Raw genomic sequence first — 17,400 nt, 5'->3', positions numbered from 1 at the left:
AGTTCCTTTTTGTGGAACAATAAGATTTTCACCTACCAAAATATATATTCTATGAGGATAGGATGAACATATGAAATTTAGGAAATATGGAAACAGTAAAGAAAAATAAAATTATTTGAAGTTATTTAGTACCATTTTAAAGGAATTGTCAGGGAGAAAAGAGTTTCATATAATCAAAGACTACATTAACTTAAATTTCTTCAGATTTTTGTCCTTCATCTTTTTCCCCCTTCTGCATTTCAGGCAGTAAATTCATAAATACAATGCAATAAATCTTTTAAAATTCAGAATCTAAACACACAGTCCATATCCACTCTGGTATTTGTGTAAATATTCTTTGGATATGTAAATACAAGTGACACCAGCATGTGTATGTCATGCTATTAGCATGTCCAACGCAAATGAATAATGGTACTTCTGACAAGACAGAGATAAAAACCAGATGACGCAACTTAAAATTTCATCACACGTCTGGCTTCTTACATTCTAACATAAGTCTTCATATTCCTATCGAAGGGTTCACATGGATTTCTAAATATTTAACCGTGCTGTCCCACTTTTTCACTCATCGCTTTGAAAGCACTTTGCACTTCAAAAAAGGCAAGGAAACAATGTTGTTTCTACTCAGCAAATGTGAAAACTGAGGCACAAAAGACTGTTTTTTTCAACACTGGTATTTCAAATCTCAAACCTCTTCTTGAAATTACGCTAGTGTCCACCAAAATGCAGTGTAGCTTCTTACACTCCTTGCTTTTCCAAGTCACCTAGCATGATAAATGGAGAGCCATAGAAATGAGCTGGCTCAGCACTTCCAATACCAGGATACATACATGGCATCTTCTTGTACTTTCAGGTGACTGGCACTCCATAAGAAAGGTGCTTCTAAAATTATGTTTGTCCAGGCAAAACAAAGAACAAAAATTAATTGATCATATTATATTTAAGCTATCTTTCATTACACAATTACACGCTGGATATATTGGAGGAAAAAGAATATTAAACAGGACTATTGTAAACATGCTAATGTATTTCACCATTGCAACATGTGTGAAATAAAGAGGGGATTCGATGTTTCTGAAATTTTCTCCAAAAAACTTTATTTTATAAAAAAATCACAGGATCCATTTAAAAGCTTAATTGAAAAGATTTTAGTAAGAATTAGTCAGAAATTAACTTCAACTGTCAGCACAGCAAATGTTTTTGCCAATATAACAGTACTAAGCAGGTAGAGTTTGATTCAATATGTGCGTGCTTGGATTTGTTCTATCAGTACAGCAGAATTAATCCACCACCTTTCAGTAAGCTTAAGAAAATACAGTTCCTTTGATTTCCAGCTGCTGAGTTGGGATTCCTTTACCTGATCTGCCATATCCATTCTTGAAAGGAGTTAACAGTCACCAGAAATTACTTTATTTATAATTAATGGTAAAGTCCATTAAAGGCACACAACTGAAGCAGAAAAAACTCTGTGTTAAGGCTGAACGTGATCTGTGTTATAGTCTCTATAGACTGAAGAATGCGACTTTTATTGAAATGGCTCAAATTGTCTAATAGTCCACTTAATGCAATTTTGCTTTTTCACATTTAAAACACACTAATTCTTCTGTGGCACAGTTCAGCAGAGATTTAGTGACCAACTGTTACCTATTTAGCGTATGGCTGTCACATGACTATTCTGGATTGAAAAGGGAGTCCACGTCAGGATCTGTATGACTGCAATGCAAAGTGGAACCAGACAGATCAAATAGAACATGGCATCATGAAGACCTAAAAACAAACTGGTGAAGAAGATGAAAACACAGCTTTCAAGATGACGAAGATAACTTTCATGGTCAATTCACAACAAATTATTTTTAAACATTCACATTATATACACATACACAGTATACACGTTACTGTGTATAATCAATTCTAAATAAAAAAAATAAATGTCTTAGATATAAAAGGTATTTCATTTATATACCTATACATACATACAAATAGGTATTTTATGTTGTTTGCTCCTTTCATAATAGCTGGGAGGAAATTAGGTAATTAGCAGAGAAAGAGTTAATTTTAATACACTGTAGGCAACCTAAGAAATCCTGTTCACTACTTTTATTACACATCTGTAGTATATAATACAGAAGTCAATTTAAGCAATATAATCCAATTATAGAACAGAGCATCTTAAAAGGTTTACTAAGACTGAAGAATCTGGAAGAGAAAGACAAGCAGGAAATGGAAGCAAACATTTTAACATGAAATTATTTTATTTAAGTTAAAATCTGTGCTACTGGCTATCCACAGTGTGTTGTTACAGGTGCTGAGTGCTAGGAATGAAATGTCAAGCCTTATTTAATTTTGGTTTAAGATAAATGATTACAAGATACTATAAACCATACAAAAAATACATGTTAAATGAACATTGATTTTCAGTTATTCTCATGGATGCATGGTATTTCCTCATCTAAATCTTCTCTAAAGAATAAGAGGTAAAAGGATCAGCAAATATGGATCAAAAAAGAAAATATAGGAAGTGTACACTTGTATGAAGTGTATGGTTTCTGACAGCTCAAAGCATACATTTAGGCATTCATCTAGTAGCTAGAATCATTATCTACTGGCATTGTTAATTATTGGTTTCTAATTACTTAAATATCAAGAAAGTCAACTCAAGCTGAGAAACAACCCCTAAATGAACTTAAATAAGGCAGTTTATGTTATTTTCTCTTCTTTTGTGTTTTTTTTCCTTTAGCATTCAGGGATGAGATAGGAGACTCACAGAACAGCTATGGACATGATCCAAAATAACTGGAATCTGTGAAAATACCCTCTCATTAACTTGAGCAGGCTTTTGAATAAAATCTAAGATTTTTCTCTGGATCATGGAAATATAAACTCATGTCTCACTGCATTTAACAGAAAAAATGCTTGCAACCTGCAACATAGCCCAGATTTATTCCTTAGTACATACACACACTCATACAATGATCACAGTTTGTCTTAAGTCATGTACATGCTAAAGCTACAAGAGAAAACAAAAACCTACAGCCTTACAAGTGAATTACTTAATCACTGGGGCAATTGCTTTTAAGACTGGAAGTGTTCACTAGCAGGTCACTGGTCCATAGCCAATGTTCATTGACAGTGATAATAATTTACCATTTGGTTGTTGCTAACTGGCCTGTATTCCATTGCATTCAGTCCACCTACAAGTAAACAAGGGCCCGCATCACGCACACCAGTGTCACAACTGCCAGTAGTTAACTGTACGAGCAGGGTCAGCGGAGATGCCACAGAAAAATTACCTGCCTATCTAAAGATGAAAACAGCACTCGGACACTGTTAACAGGATGTTGGGGTTTGTGCTTCACCAGTTCTGCACACTAAAGAGGATTGCAGTTTTCAGTACTAAAATTATTCTGCCTTTGTACAAGGACTTCAGGAAGGACAAAAAAAGAGAGAACATCTGCCAAATCACTCACACTGGTGCAATCATGATTTGGTTTCATTGGAACAATATTGGTTTAAGAAAATATTACCTATTGTACTGTAAAACCTTTAGTTACTGCAGGAATTATGAGAAATATTTATAGTACACAGAACAAGGAATGGGAAAATATTTCATTAAGGGACTGGGATAAATCAAGGGCTGAACAGTAATTTCAGAAATGTCCATGTCTACAGTTTTTGCACATGCAGGAGTAAAACATACAATCTTTCACTAAACAGCCCTAATGTCACTCTGAATAGAATGTGATGTAGTCCAGTAATTGAATGTGAAAGCATCAGCAATTTAAAGTGCCTGCAAGAAATAATGAAGAGTTGCTGTCGAATAACTTCTTCTGAAGAACGAATTTGAAAAGCATACTTTGAAGACCATTTAACTGTAGTTGCAGTGGCTGTCCAGAAGAGGGAGATTTTAAACTAGGTCTCTTTTCTATAGCAAAAAAACCCAAAACCAACCAACAAACCAAAAAACCGAAACAAAACAAAACAAGAACCCTAAGCCATATGGGGCAGGTAATGCTTTGCTATGATGACGAACCAAAAGAAGAAAAAACAACCAAACCAGAACCACTCCATTCTGCAAGCTATTGCTCAAATTTTAAGGATGTTAAAAAATACTTCTTAAGCTAGCTTCCACTACGAAATGCTTAACTGATGCGTAGTGACCATTTTCTTTAAGAATGTGGTATAATGTATATATTAATGTGTAACACATATAGAATTGTGCACAATATGTAGACCAAACTTATGTGTGAAAAAAGTTACACCAAAAAGCAAGAAGACTTCTGGAAAAGAGATACACTATTTGTAGCAGAAGTCACACTTCAGAGTTATGATACCAGAGGCAAAACCAAGAGATACTGGATTGCTCATAAGGAAGAAGACATCACTGCGACTAAGATACTACCATTGAGGCAGAAGTAAATACTGGTAAGTAAGAAGTTGGTGATGTTAATGGTCAATACAAAGGCTTCAGTACTGAGGAAGAGAAAGACAGTCCAAGTCTTTGGAATGCCTGGTCTAGTACAGCACTGGGATCACTGTTCAGTGATAAGCATTTTCTCATGAATCTTAACCATCCATCTGGAGGTGTTGTGATACCTCACAGACGAAAGAAAAAGAGGACTGAATTTTCTTTTCTTTTAGACTTTTACTTTCTGCATAAAACCTCTTCACTGTCTTACCAGCTTGGGTGCCCTGCAGAATACAACTGTAACCGAAGCCATCAAGATGATGATGAACTATTGTCTCCAAGGTCTTCTGGGATAAGAATTTCACTCATAACATTCCAGTTGTCCTATTAAGCTGCTCAGGAATGTGGTCTTTACTGAGGCAGAGAACATACATGTGTGAATTACTCAACAGCACGATGGCAACAAAAGACAGGCAAAGCTTAAAAACCGGCAACTTACAGTTGGCTGGTACCCTTAATGGAGTTTTGGTACTCTAATGACGCAATAATGAAACATCCGGATCACGGAGGATGTCAAGGAGTCATAATACCACATAGATGAAGAAACAAAATGTTATCACTGGAATGATGAGGAGGTGCAGGTGAGGTATGTTGTGTTACAGAATTTTTGCTGGAGGCATACGCATCAGAAGATACACGATTTGTCCCAGCAGATCGCTTTTGACAGATTTTTTTTTTTATACAGTGTAAGATGAGCACTAAAGACAGAATATTTATGAAGCCCACTTCTGAAGGCAGTATGCTATTAATAAAATGCTATCAAATGTGTAAGATAAATGAAGTAGGGGAGAAAAAGACACAGCCTTCTCCTGTAAGCTATGACCTTTTTTTTCATATGCAAGCTGAAGTCATCCAGAAAGTCTGTAAGCTCCAGCATTCCATGTAGTCTTGAGTAAGCAATATATCAAGAAATGAGGAATGAGGAAATGCAATGACAATATTACACAAAAATCAGTGTGAACAAGAAAAGCTTATTTCCATAATCTTCAACTGTAAACTCACTGCTGGAAAATGTGTTTTACTACAGCAAAAGCCTGGAAAGTTGCTGAGAATACAAAAAACAATGTTCAAACTTTTGATGCTGGAGGGAAAGATAAAGGAGACATCTGAACATTACTGAAGGAGACCACTGATGGTCTGCTAATACTTTTTTCCATTCACTCCACAGAACATTAACATACAAAACATACAAAAAAAAACCCAAACTAAACACAGATAAAAAGATACACCTTATTAAGATTCTTTTGCTTTGTAAGAGGATCTGTGAAATAACTGTGGAAGAAAACTAATGCTACAGCAGTATCTGTGTATAAAAAGCCACTGCCTGTCTGTAACTGTATCATACCCATATTTTCACTGTCATTAACTACTGGAACTTTGTTCACAGAAACAGAATCAAAGAATGGTTGAGGTTGGAAGGGACCTCTGGAGGTCACCTGCTCCAAATCCCAACTCAAGCAGCACCACAGAGAGCCAGCTGCCCAGGATGGCGTTCAAATATTTCTAAGGATGGAGAGTCCACAACCTCCCTGAGCAACAGATTTATAGCTACTGTGATTTAAAATCCATCCACAAAGGGATCATTTCTCTGACTGAAAGGGATCAGAACTGCAGTTTTTATGTTTCAAATCTAAATTTCTCTGAATCATCAAGATGAATATATTCAGCCCTCTTATATCCACATCTAGTTCAACCTACCACTCTTCTGCAAAAATCACTCATCTTATTTGACATTCTAATGAGGCTCATGTCCTCTTCACATCATCTCACTGCCTGGCTATCTACAGAATGCATTAAAATAAAATTAAATGTTCTCACACATAGCTTCAAACTTAAGCCTTCTTTGCTTGCGTCGGGATGCTTTTCTGAAGGCCACCTGTTATCCTTTTATGTCATGCTTCTCCTCATACATTTTTTTAGAAAATTCCTCAAATATGAAACATTCTCCTAGCCTTAGGTGAGGCATAACCAGTCATTTATCCTTCAAGAGGTATCTCTACAAAAGTTCATATATGATTGCCTTCCATGTGTTTTTTAAGGTTTCTACTCAAAATTTAGGAGAGCTATGTAGTTCTCAGGATATTCATGTTCTCTTAAGCAAATCCTAATCAGGACTGATTTTTGCCTTTTAGTCTTGACTTCAGTTATTCCTTATGTTGCCACCTCCTCTTGTTGGTCATAAATAAATAGCCTATGACCCTTTCAGTGTACTGACTCACTGTTAATTTATTTTATTAAAAGCCCATGCATTTCCAATGTGCTAACTAGCAACCACAGCCTTATGCTGTGTATTAAGGTCTCCAGAGACTGCAATGAAATCATTAGCATTAGAATGGTAAGTAGTATTGAAGCCAACCTTATACTCCTACTTGGGGCAAATTCACTCCCTCCAGTGATTATACTTCTTTCTCTCAAACAAAAATATATCTTAAATGCAACCCGATTAGGATTATATATTTAAGGAAGTAGCTTTAGAAGACAAACAAAACACAGAAGCCAGGACAACATGTATCTTAATAAAAGGTATTTGGTGATCTCAAACATTTTTTCTTTTTTGCAATAGAACAGGAGATGGTTAACCTGAAATGCATCCTTTGTTTTTCAAAATTAGGTAGTTATCCTCATGTATATATACATTTAAGAATAAATGATTTATTCTTAAAAAAATCTAGAAAACATTTCTATTTCTATACAGGTAAACAACTGGAAAATATTTTTAAAGCACTCATATTTTTGGAGTGCAGTTGATGCAAACTAATTGCAGATTAATTTGCTTTTTAGATGACAGGATTATTGCACGTTAATTTCTATGATTTAAAGTATCCCTTTTGAACTCACCTTGGATCAAGTCGCGCAACTTCATTACTCAGGTTCTCATATCCAAATTGATTTAGTATTGTAACCACAAGCATTGGGGCCAAAGATTGGGCAGGCTTGGTAAATAAAGCATTGGTACCAAAAACCATAGAGGAAAGTGGTGATCTAAAATATTTAGGGGAAAAAAAAACAAATGCACAACACAAACTTATTAGAATATTAATTACAAAAGTGATTTTTAAAATCCTGTTAATACACAAACGCTAAGCTTTATAGTTCACACATTATAGCAAACAGATCAGCTATCATAATGAAATTTAATTTTCTTTGGAAAGGAAAGGTAATAAACCTCTGGGGTATATATACAACTTGGCCCCAATTCTGAAATGACTTGCACTCCACTTCAACTTTGTACAAATTAAGGAATTACTGAAATTAAGTTAGACTGAGCAGTGCATGGAGAATTAATTACAACTTAAGACTTTACATGCACGAGGCCAGAAAAAGAGGCATTTTTTTTCTTCATGAAAGCAATAGCTCTCACCTTTGAGGGTCAAGTCCTGTAATACAGTGACCAGGATTGAACCTGCACTTATATAAACATTGATGGAACCAACAGGAAGTTATCTGTACTTTGATAAAAATCCAAAAGATCCATGAGTTGTAATATGCTACGTCACAGCGGGTTTTAGAATCATAGAATGGTTAGGGTTGGAAGGGACCTCAAAGATCATCTGGTTCCAACTCCCTTGCCATGGGCAGGGAAACCCCCCACTACACCAGGTTGCCCAAAGCCTCATCCAACCTGGCCTTGAACACTTCCAGGGATGGGGCAGCCACAACTTCTCTGGGCAACCTCTTCCATTGCCTCACCACCCTCTGAGTGAAAAATTTCTTCCTTATATCTAATCTAAATCTCCCCTCTTTCAGTTTAAAGCCATTGCTCCTTGTGCTATCACTACACGCCCATGTAAAAAGTCCCTCTCCAGCTTTTATCAGTTTTTATTTCAGAGAGATAACAGCAACCAGTTAGACTTTGAAATTTAGACTTCAAGTAGCACAGGCAATGCTTTCTAAGCACTTTTGCCATGTCAGAAAGGCCTTATTCAGAAAACGCCATAAGTGACAATAGATGTATATAGTTAAAAAATAAAGAAATTGAAGCTAACAAAAATACACACAAAAAACTGAAGGACTTGGCTTATACTACAGTATATTTAAAACTAGAAGTGACATAATAATCTGTTTAAATTACTCTGCTGAAGTACCTGCAGGAAACTTTATTCAAGTTCTTATCTTTACTTATGCTAAGTTGGTCTTACAAAAAATCCTTCTGTGTCAAGGATCCATGACCATTTACTGCCTCTACTTTGACATAATCTGTTTTACAAAGGACTAGCATGGCAAATAGCATATTTAAAGAAAACCAGTTAAGACCGACATACCTCCGCTTATGCTTTATTAAATCTGCATCGACAATATCTGCCAAAGGCAAATTGAACAAACTAAATGAAGCTTGTACAACTACCCTAAAGAAAGACAAAATATTTAAGATGGTCATAGTTCTTACATACACTTTCATAATTGCATAGTAACTGACATTCTAACACAAACACTGACATTTCTGCAAATACACATGTGATTCAGCAGCTCTGAAAGCATTATTAGATCTGTTCTCAATTGAGAATTAGAAATCGATATGCAAACCTAAAATGTGGGGTTTTTTGCTTTTTTTCCTGGACACTGGTGCAAAAGGTCATAAAGACTTGCTTGAGATTATCAATTACTGTCATTTAAAATGACATGGAGAAAAGAAACACATTAGAAGAAAGAGAAACAGAAAATTTCCTCTTGAAATCTGAAAAGGACATGAGCATTATTGGAAAGACTATATGGAAGACAAACTTCAAACTGGGAGAATTAGAAGAGTAAAAATATTTTATAAGCATTCCTATATATGTATTTACATTATATGTACATGCATTTAAACACACACAAAGCCAATTCTTAACAACTGCTAATGGAAACCAAAAGCTTACATGGTAGGATTTCTGTCTTACTAAATTTTGGGTGTGATTAGCTTTTACTTACGAGAGGCTTTGAACAGTTAGCACTTTAAACACAGAGTCTTTAGGTACCTTAGAATTTTTTCCTGGGGAAATCAAAATATATCTCCATAATTTAAAGTAGGCAGGTAATGAAATTCAACTTACTCCTCACAAAATTCAGTGTTAGAGTAGCCCATGAGAGAAATACTGAAAATAAGAATGAAAACGGGGAGAAAAGAAGATGAAGGAGGGTAGGAAAGAACATGTAGAAAGAAAGCAATGAAATAGAAAATTAAGAATAAAAACAAATTGTTGTAACGATATTCTGATACAAACAGGTCATTATCTTAAAATTAGGTTTTCCATGTATCATAGCATATTGCTGTGAAAATATTACTTCTTGGCCTCATACTTACCCAGTGCCAGTGAAAACGTGACTCAGTATTGGTTACCTAACAGATATCTAACACATCAGTATTTGTTTTGCAGTGCAACACACAAATGTTCATGCAATACAAAATGAGGTCTGAGCTTTCCTAGTAAACAGTCTCTGAAGAGTTCCCCTACTGAGATCTTTGGCGTCTATGTGGATAAGACCAGGTTCTGCTTCCCTTGAATTTCATGTTAAAGCAGATATGTGGCTGGAGGCATGTGGCTGCAAACCTTAATTACTGTTCATTTTTAAGGCTTTTTTGTTTTTTTTTCCAAGTAGAAATTAAAAGCTGAAGCAGAATAAAATGAAAGCTGAAAAAAGTTGTAACTGGAGTTCCAACTTTTCTGACAAGTGAAATAGAACAGAAAGAAAACCATAAAAGCAGTGGCAAAATCTTCACGCTATTAAAAGCAAGTGTCCACTGTTAGAATTATTTAAGCCATATCTATGAATAGGGAAGTGTATTTACTTACATGTTTGCTGTGAGATAAAATGCCAACAGATAATAGTGTTCTGGCCCTAGAATAAACATGACAGCAGCAGCTACTCCTTCAATGTAAAAGGAAAACAAGATGATTCTGTAATAACCAAACTTCTTCAATGAAGCTTGACTGAGAAGAACAAGGCACTGAAAAGATAATATATACACATATATGATGAAAAGATATAGTACGATATCTCAGCGTTAGGACTTTAAATAGGACATTTTGCAATGCATTATGTTCTTTTTATTATATGAGCCTATGTCACCATCTACATGTATGTTGTTCTCATCACTGTCACAAAAAATACTCACAAACTCTACAAAGTTTCTCCTTCCTTCTGTGTTACAGAGATGAACAGTATAATGTTCAGACGAAGAACAGGAAAGAATTCTCTTTAAATACTTATAACAAATAAAACCAGGATGCTAAAGTCAAAGTTTTCTACTTATACCAAGGATGAGAGAGGTAAAACAAATCTGGAAAGTTGGTAAAAGAAAAAAATTTCGTTGTAAGAAACTTAAACATACTCCTCCCCCTGGCTGTTTTCAGGCATTTTGCAGAAAAGTGCTTACACTAGAAGTGGCAATGCATTATGTAATGCATGTTATTGTAAAAAACATGACCTTGTCTCCCTGTAATTGGGAAATAGCCCTGTCTCAGGAAGTACTTACAATTTAGAAAATTCCTAATTACCTGCATGTTTCCAAGACTGCATTATTTCTAAGAAAAATACTAATGTAATGATGCAAATTTAAATTTGTTTACCTATGTTTCAGCAACTAGATTTCCCTTGTAGGCAAGTTTTATTCTTCCCAGCTACTACTAAAAGGAACCTAAGACAGAAGCTGAATTCTAGTTTAGTGCAGGCCACTGAAGCACAGTTCATAAGAAGCTTTAATTTTACGTGGGTTGGGTGCTTTTCCAGTAAGTGAAGTTCAGGACATTGCCACCAGAGAATTCTCTTACTATATCTTGAGCTCAAAAGGACAAAACCTGAGAAAAATAAGGTCACAGCAAACTCTCTACAGTTCAGTGATCTTCTAGACAACGAGCCTCTGGGGAGCAGAGAGAGATGCATTTTCTGAAAGATTGTTTGTTACACAGTGTCACACTGATTTTATCAACAGTAGTGATTGCTATATATTGAGTGTAAAATTATATAAGCTTTCTTAACTTCTGCAGTTTCTGATTTATTTCCAAAGTTCATCAGCTAACTGTTGAGTTACAGAAAAAACTGTTAAATCTGTGGTAAGGATAAAAGTTGAAATTACAGATCTTTAGGAATTATGGAACAGAGAAGGTATATTTAGGATTTGTATGTTACACATGCAAAAGCCAAAACGGTAACTGAAATTGAGCTGTGAATTCGAGTTGCACTTCGATGCATCTTCTTTTAGATTTCACTTACTGAAAACATTACAACTTAATGAACATAACAGCCTGATTTTCAGAAATTCTGATCATCAGCACCTGTGATGAAAGTCAGGATACTCAGTTTTTGAGCAATCCAACAAGTAAACACAGTGAAAGTTTTAAAAGATCCAGTGAAAGAAGTTAGAAGGAAATGAACAGGAGAATTTTTTTATTTACTGCAGATAACTGTGTTTACATTCTGTGGGACATATTTTTCCTGCTTTTCTTGTTCTCACGCATTACTTGTTTGAGCTCTCTTTCTCTTTTTTTTTGCAGTTCGTTACTCCTCTCCCCATCCCCGATTTGGGTCTTGAAAGTATCTCTCTCTCTCTCTCCCCAGTAAACATAGCTGACCAAGACAGCAAAGAACAAAATAAATGGGAATGTGTTTTTCTCCAAAAGCAGCTATCTAGATTTCTGGTTGGTTCCCATGACTGAGACACCATGTATTTCAACAATGCTTTTAATACCTAATAATTTTTCTGGTGTTTTGTGTAGTTTATCGCAGAAACTTACAGAAGAAGAGATTATTCTTTCATTATGTATCACAAATCAAAACCAAAGAGAAAAGAATTCAGAATTCTACAGATTTTGCCTTTAGAAACTTTTTTATCTTGACCATGTTTTTCATTACTTTACACTTAGGTATTATAAACCCTGTAGGGTACAAAACATTCTCTCCTGCATGCTCACATCTCACATTCTTGCAAACAGACATTCTACCAGACTGCCTGCTTGTCCTTTCTCCCTACCCTACTCTTACATTTGGTTAGCCTCTATACAGAGGTATTTTCTTCTTTTAGAGCCTTGGTGAGCTAGATTTGTTTCTCAGTATGGCCAATGGCTTATGCTGAACATGGCATTTTTCAACAGTGTAAATGGATACCTTAAACTAATGAAAGCTGGTAAAACATTATGTTTTCATATTTTGAAACAAAAAAGTGTAACTACCTACCTGAGGACAGATAAAGCCTGCTCCATACATCATACTTCTTACTGAGGAAGAAAGGACATCCTTAGGAATAAGATTATCCGCAAAGATCATCATGAAATTGCTGCAGAAGGCTAGGTGGAAGACTTGGAAGAAGTTCATAGTTACAAAAAATAAAAAGTTTTTCTCTGTCATAATCTGTTTTGTCAATGAAATTACAGAGGACCAGGAGAGAGCTCCATCACTGTTTCCCAGATTACCATTCTCTGTACAAACTTCTCTCTGCTCATACTGACTAGTGCTGTACTTGCCTGTGTAACACATACAAGCTGTTGCTAATGCTGCAATCAAAACAGCAAAAGCCTGAAAGTAGGCAAAATTTTCCATATTATCTGACACGAGCCCACAAAAAAGAATGCTTGTTGATCCAATTAATGTTGCTACTTGGTTATATTTAATAAGCTGAAGCCTACTTTCGTGTCTTGTCGAAATTTCTGCAAAGAGCGCACACTGCGCTAGAAGCACAAACGTAAGCAAACCATCAAAGGCACATAACGCAACAACGAGGTGAAGGCCACTTAGCCAGTCACCTTCTTCATAATGTTTCCAAGGAAACCAAGGAAGCAAAAAGGCTAATGCATACAAAGGAGCTCCATATAAAATCGAAAACTGGCGTCTTGAGCAGCATGCAAATTTGGAGTTATCTTGAATATACCCAAAAAGAGGATCATTAATGGCATTCCATATCATAAATACCACCTGTGGCAAACAAGTAAGAAACACAACAGAGTTTATCGTTAGTGTGAGTTTTCTGCAGAGCTTATACAAACACAGAAGCAATAAACACCATATTTATTTAAAATAATCTCTATTCAAAGAATAAAGAAAGAAAGAAGAAAGCTTCTCAGGTCAAAACAGACTCCAGACCAAATTCTTAAAGGTATTTAGAAGTTTATAGTAATTTTGAAAAACAAGATGAATAAGTAGGCAGGCACCCAACTACACGTGAAATAAACTCCTGTCTCTAAGACTTCACTTTTTCAAAGCTTATATATCTAAGCTTTCATCTTGCAAAGCCCAAATACTACTCTCACAGCAAGTAATTCAAAACATGAGCCCATTCAAAACTGGCCCATTACTTTCAGGAGACCATTTATGACAAGAGTTGCTCCCGTGGATAATGACTTGCAGAGTAAAGGCAGTATTTCAGTACTTAAACTGTCCATAGAAAAGCACTACTGTCAAACATATCTATGGAGCTGAGGTGCAAGATTAGTTTAGAACATTACTTCCCGCAATTAAAGTCTGGAGATTTTTAGTCTAAAATCTGTAAATGACGTGCTGTATGTGTACCTTCAATTGCTTATGAATTAACTAAACTTAAAATGAATTTACAGTATAACTATTTGCCATGCATCCAAAATTAATTAAATTTGTAATGATAACATAGACAAATAGCACAACATAGTAATCAAAATATTCCATTGTACAATACCTGTGCTTGATGAAATGCTACTTCTGAAATTTTGTATCGATTCAGAAAAAGCTTAACGTAGTAGAAATTAAAGATACTGTTCATCATTCCAGCACCTAACGTAGTCATGGAATATGCCAGCGCATTAGGATGAATTCCCCAAACAAACTTCATCTTCCACAAGTACAACTCTCTTCTTCCTCAAGTTACAAAAAAGAATTACAACAGTTGGTAGAATAATTTTCCAAATTAAAATGACATGGGAGATTTGCTTGTTTCAGAGGTGTAGAAATGGATTCTTAGAGGAAAATTTCCCCATTCTTACTTCCTTTTTTTTTAAAAAATGAAAAACACATTTTACTGAGTTATAAGACACTAAGCACAAAACTGAATAGATGCAAAATATTAAGAAGTCAGTGACATTTCTAAATATAATCAGTGCCTAAAAAATCAATGGAATAGGTAGACAAAGATTTAAAAGAATCCCTTCTGAACCAGTGCACAGACTTCATATAAAAATCTGCTATTGCGAACACTAATCTTGGTGTAGAGTTCAAAGTAATTGCATACATCTTACATCTTTCTTGCTAGCTACGTAGTTTTAAAATTATGGACTGTGTAGGAATGAAGTGACTCAGTTCATATCCTTATGTATTCCATTGCTGTGAATGTCAAATGCAGCATGCACTTAGATGAGTATTTATTTCAAAACAAACACCAAGTTTTGTCCTTGTATTTTTAAATGTGACTTGTTAACAAGCCACAGAAGCAATACCTTCACCTAATAAACTAATACAACACGAATAGAAATCATAAAACAATCAAAACATCTTTTCATAGGTTAAACATTTTCATAGTGTAAAAGACTGCATATAAATGAAATCCAGCAAGTTACACATGTATAGAATTTTAAGTACATCCAAATAACGAGACTCAGCCCAAGAATATGGAGTTCTTTAACATATCAAGCAGGTCTTCAGCCAACAATTTTTTAAGACGCTGACTTTTTCCACCTATCTAGCAATTAACTGAGGTAGGCTTGGTGTAAACTATCCCATGAAAATAGCTACCTCCAGGGAACCTCTAGCTTTTAAAGCAGAGTAATGACTACCTTTATGGTCTTGGACCAGATTTGATTCTATAAGCCCAATACAAAAATACTTCTCCCAGGTATCTGTTTTTAACTGAGGCTTTATTCATCTTTACACCTATGTGAAGGAAGGTGTCAGCCATTAATTTAGAAGATACTTCAAGCTCAAATTTCAGCCTTACTATGCATGCTAACTCCAGAGCTTTAAAACCTGCTCTTTGTCAATGGTCCACGCGTTGCTCCTCTGCATATTGGCAATTTTATCCTAAATGCAATTTTCAAATATCCATCAAAATACTTTGTTTGAATATCTGCTTGTTCAGCTTGACAAGCAGATCTATAAGCAGCTCCCTGAACTCCTCATAAAAATGACAGTGAAAGAAACAGGAAATGAAAGCCAAGGCTGTTTCCAGCCTTCCTGTGGTTTACAAAGTGGCTGAGCTGCTGCAAGGGAAGATGGTACCTTCCTATCGCTAGGCAAGGGCCAGGCAAATGTGGCACATCAGGCACGGCCGGGAGAAGTTTCTACTCTGACTAAGGCAGACAACGGAACAGCAGTTTTTCCAACCCTCAACACAGAAAACGAACTCTCAAAGAGCAAATAAAACGTGGATGCATTTTTGTTTATGTATTTAAGATGCTCAAATATGAAACAATATGCAAAGAGTAGATAACTTCTCTTTACACATAAGAAAAAAAAAATCAAGCTGATAAACAACATGAACCAAGTGGGTTTTTTTTCCCTAAAGCCAATTTATTTGTAAGAATATGACTGAATTTTTAGATACTTGAAGATGATTGTGATGTCTAGTTTCAAATTTATTTTTCACAGAGCTACTAGAGCTGTAGAGACATTTCCAGGTGATGAAATTTTGCTTTTTTGTAACAAGTTTGGTTTCACAAACTTTTACTAAGAAACCTAAAATTAAGAATAAAGTTATTGAAAAGATGCCCATTTGAAATGTTTATTTTTTAAAATAAGTTTGATATTACTCTGAAAGTCATTACGGTATGTTATTGACAAGTGTCTTTTTTTTTAAAAGAACTTTCGACTTTTAAGAACTTTCTAAAGAACGTTCAAGCCTTCACAAATATACTTAATGAAGTGATTTAAGTAGTTGATATTGGGACTTTTGGAAAGCTAGACATTTCATCTCCATTTTTCCCTGGAGCCCCCTGCATGAGACTTCGAATGAAGAACTGGGAGACTCTCCTTTCCCTGAAATTCCATAAGCACCAAGAATAAAAGTGCTTCACACTAACATTACCAGCAAACTAAGTTATTTCTAAAATCATATTTGACTCAATTCCTTCCTACACACAAATAAAAAGGACCCCTCAGCTTCATAAAATTTGAAAGTAAGAAACAAGAAATTTGAAATTTCTTCAAGAAAAACTAACAATGTGCAAACAGGCCTCTAGTGCCATGACTAATTACAACACACAGGATCTGACACAACTCTTTACACTAATTGGTACATCTGGCCCTGTACCTTGTTTATGAAATAGCTTCAATTAGAAGTTGTGGTACCACACTTCCTTTCCCAGAAGATGTGCTCTTTAATTGTACTACAATGAAATCATGCATGAGTATCTCCTCCCTCTTCTTAATAGTCAGCCTTAATACTGAATAAGTTAAAGCACAGGTGTTGACATTTTGTGACTCACAGAAGAAGGCAAATCAGCTTCAGAAATTTCTAGTGGTTGCCACTGTGTTAATACAGATGGGCCAAAAGACCAGACTGTTGAAACCAGTGAGAGGCAGTAGGACATCACTTGCATTTCTCCCAGAGCTGGATGGCAATCCCTAAAAGAAACTAGAGCATGAGTCTAAAGAAGAAGAGTGGATTCCCAAGCGACAATGAATTTTGACTGCAGCACGCTGGCTGAGATCGTGCTCTGGTGTCCCGGGTCCCAACTGCAGCGTAACGCCCGCAGTCCTGACAGACTGGTCGGACACGAGTTATCTTCCTCACCTTTCTTCCATGACTTGAACCACATTAGGACAGAGCTACGAACAAACGCTCTGCTAGTCCCGAGGGGCCACCCACGGGAGAACGCTGCTGATGCAGAGGGGAGATGCCAACGGAGCGCGCTCGGAGCAGGAGGGCACGCGGAACTCGCCGAGTGCCGCCGCGCTTTCCCGCCCGCGACGCTATGGCTGCCCCAGCGCCGCAAAGCGGCCACTCCGGGAGGGCAGAGGGCTCCGGAAACTCGCGGGACTGGGAGTCCGGAGGCGCTCAT

At 36.1% G+C, this 17,400-nt stretch overlaps 1 protein-coding gene across 2 annotated transcripts; it reads right to left on the bottom strand.

The window, feature by feature from the left end:
- Positions 1 to 1,609: 1,609 nt before the first annotated feature.
- Positions 1,610 to 14,258, bottom strand: LOC104370039 (solute carrier family 68 member 1). Of its 2 annotated transcripts, XM_086622455.1 has the most exons (8): positions 14,088 to 14,258; positions 12,617 to 13,351; positions 10,237 to 10,391; positions 8,728 to 8,811; positions 7,332 to 7,447; positions 6,835 to 6,848; positions 6,298 to 6,325; positions 1,610 to 1,767 (listed from the first exon to the last, which is right to left on the bottom strand). In XM_086622455.1, exons 1-8 carry the CDS (start codon positions 14,238 to 14,240, stop codon positions 1,649 to 1,651), a joined length of 1,404 nt encoding a protein of 467 aa, XP_086478581.1. In that variant the 5' UTR covers positions 14,241 to 14,258; the 3' UTR covers positions 1,610 to 1,648. The 2 variants fall into 2 exon arrangements, with proteins under 2 accessions (XP_086478581.1, XP_009975552.2); XM_009977250.2 differs by lacking the exons at positions 6,298 to 6,325; positions 6,835 to 6,848 and having other exon boundaries at positions 1,610 to 1,778; positions 7,304 to 7,447; positions 14,088 to 14,240.
- Between the last annotated feature and the right edge of the window lie 3,142 nt (positions 14,259 to 17,400).

This window comes from Tauraco erythrolophus, chromosome 17 (assembly GCF_009769465.1).
Source record: "Tauraco erythrolophus isolate bTauEry1 chromosome 17, bTauEry1.pri, whole genome shotgun sequence".
Lineage (NCBI taxonomy): Eukaryota > Metazoa > Chordata > Aves > Musophagiformes > Musophagidae > Tauraco > Tauraco erythrolophus.
The sequence above is the reverse complement of the archived record's forward strand: the minus strand, read 5'-3'. Positions and strand labels throughout refer to the sequence as shown.

What these genes read in the sequence shown, in the direction of transcription:
- LOC104370039 (XM_086622455.1), bottom strand. Translation starts at nt 14,240, where the DNA reads ATGAAGTTTGTTTGGGGAATTCATCCTAATGCGCTGGCATATTCCATG. An exon ending in TTAATAAAGCATAAGCGGAG is followed by an intron (nt 7,448 to 8,727) that starts GTATGTCGGTCT and finishes TAAATATTTTAG; the next exon opens with ATCACCACTTTCCTCTATGG. An exon ending in CGCAAGCAAAGAAGGCTTAA is followed by an intron (nt 1,768 to 6,297) that starts GTTTGAAGCTAT and finishes GTTTGTTTTTAG; the next exon opens with GTCTTCATGATGCCATGTTC.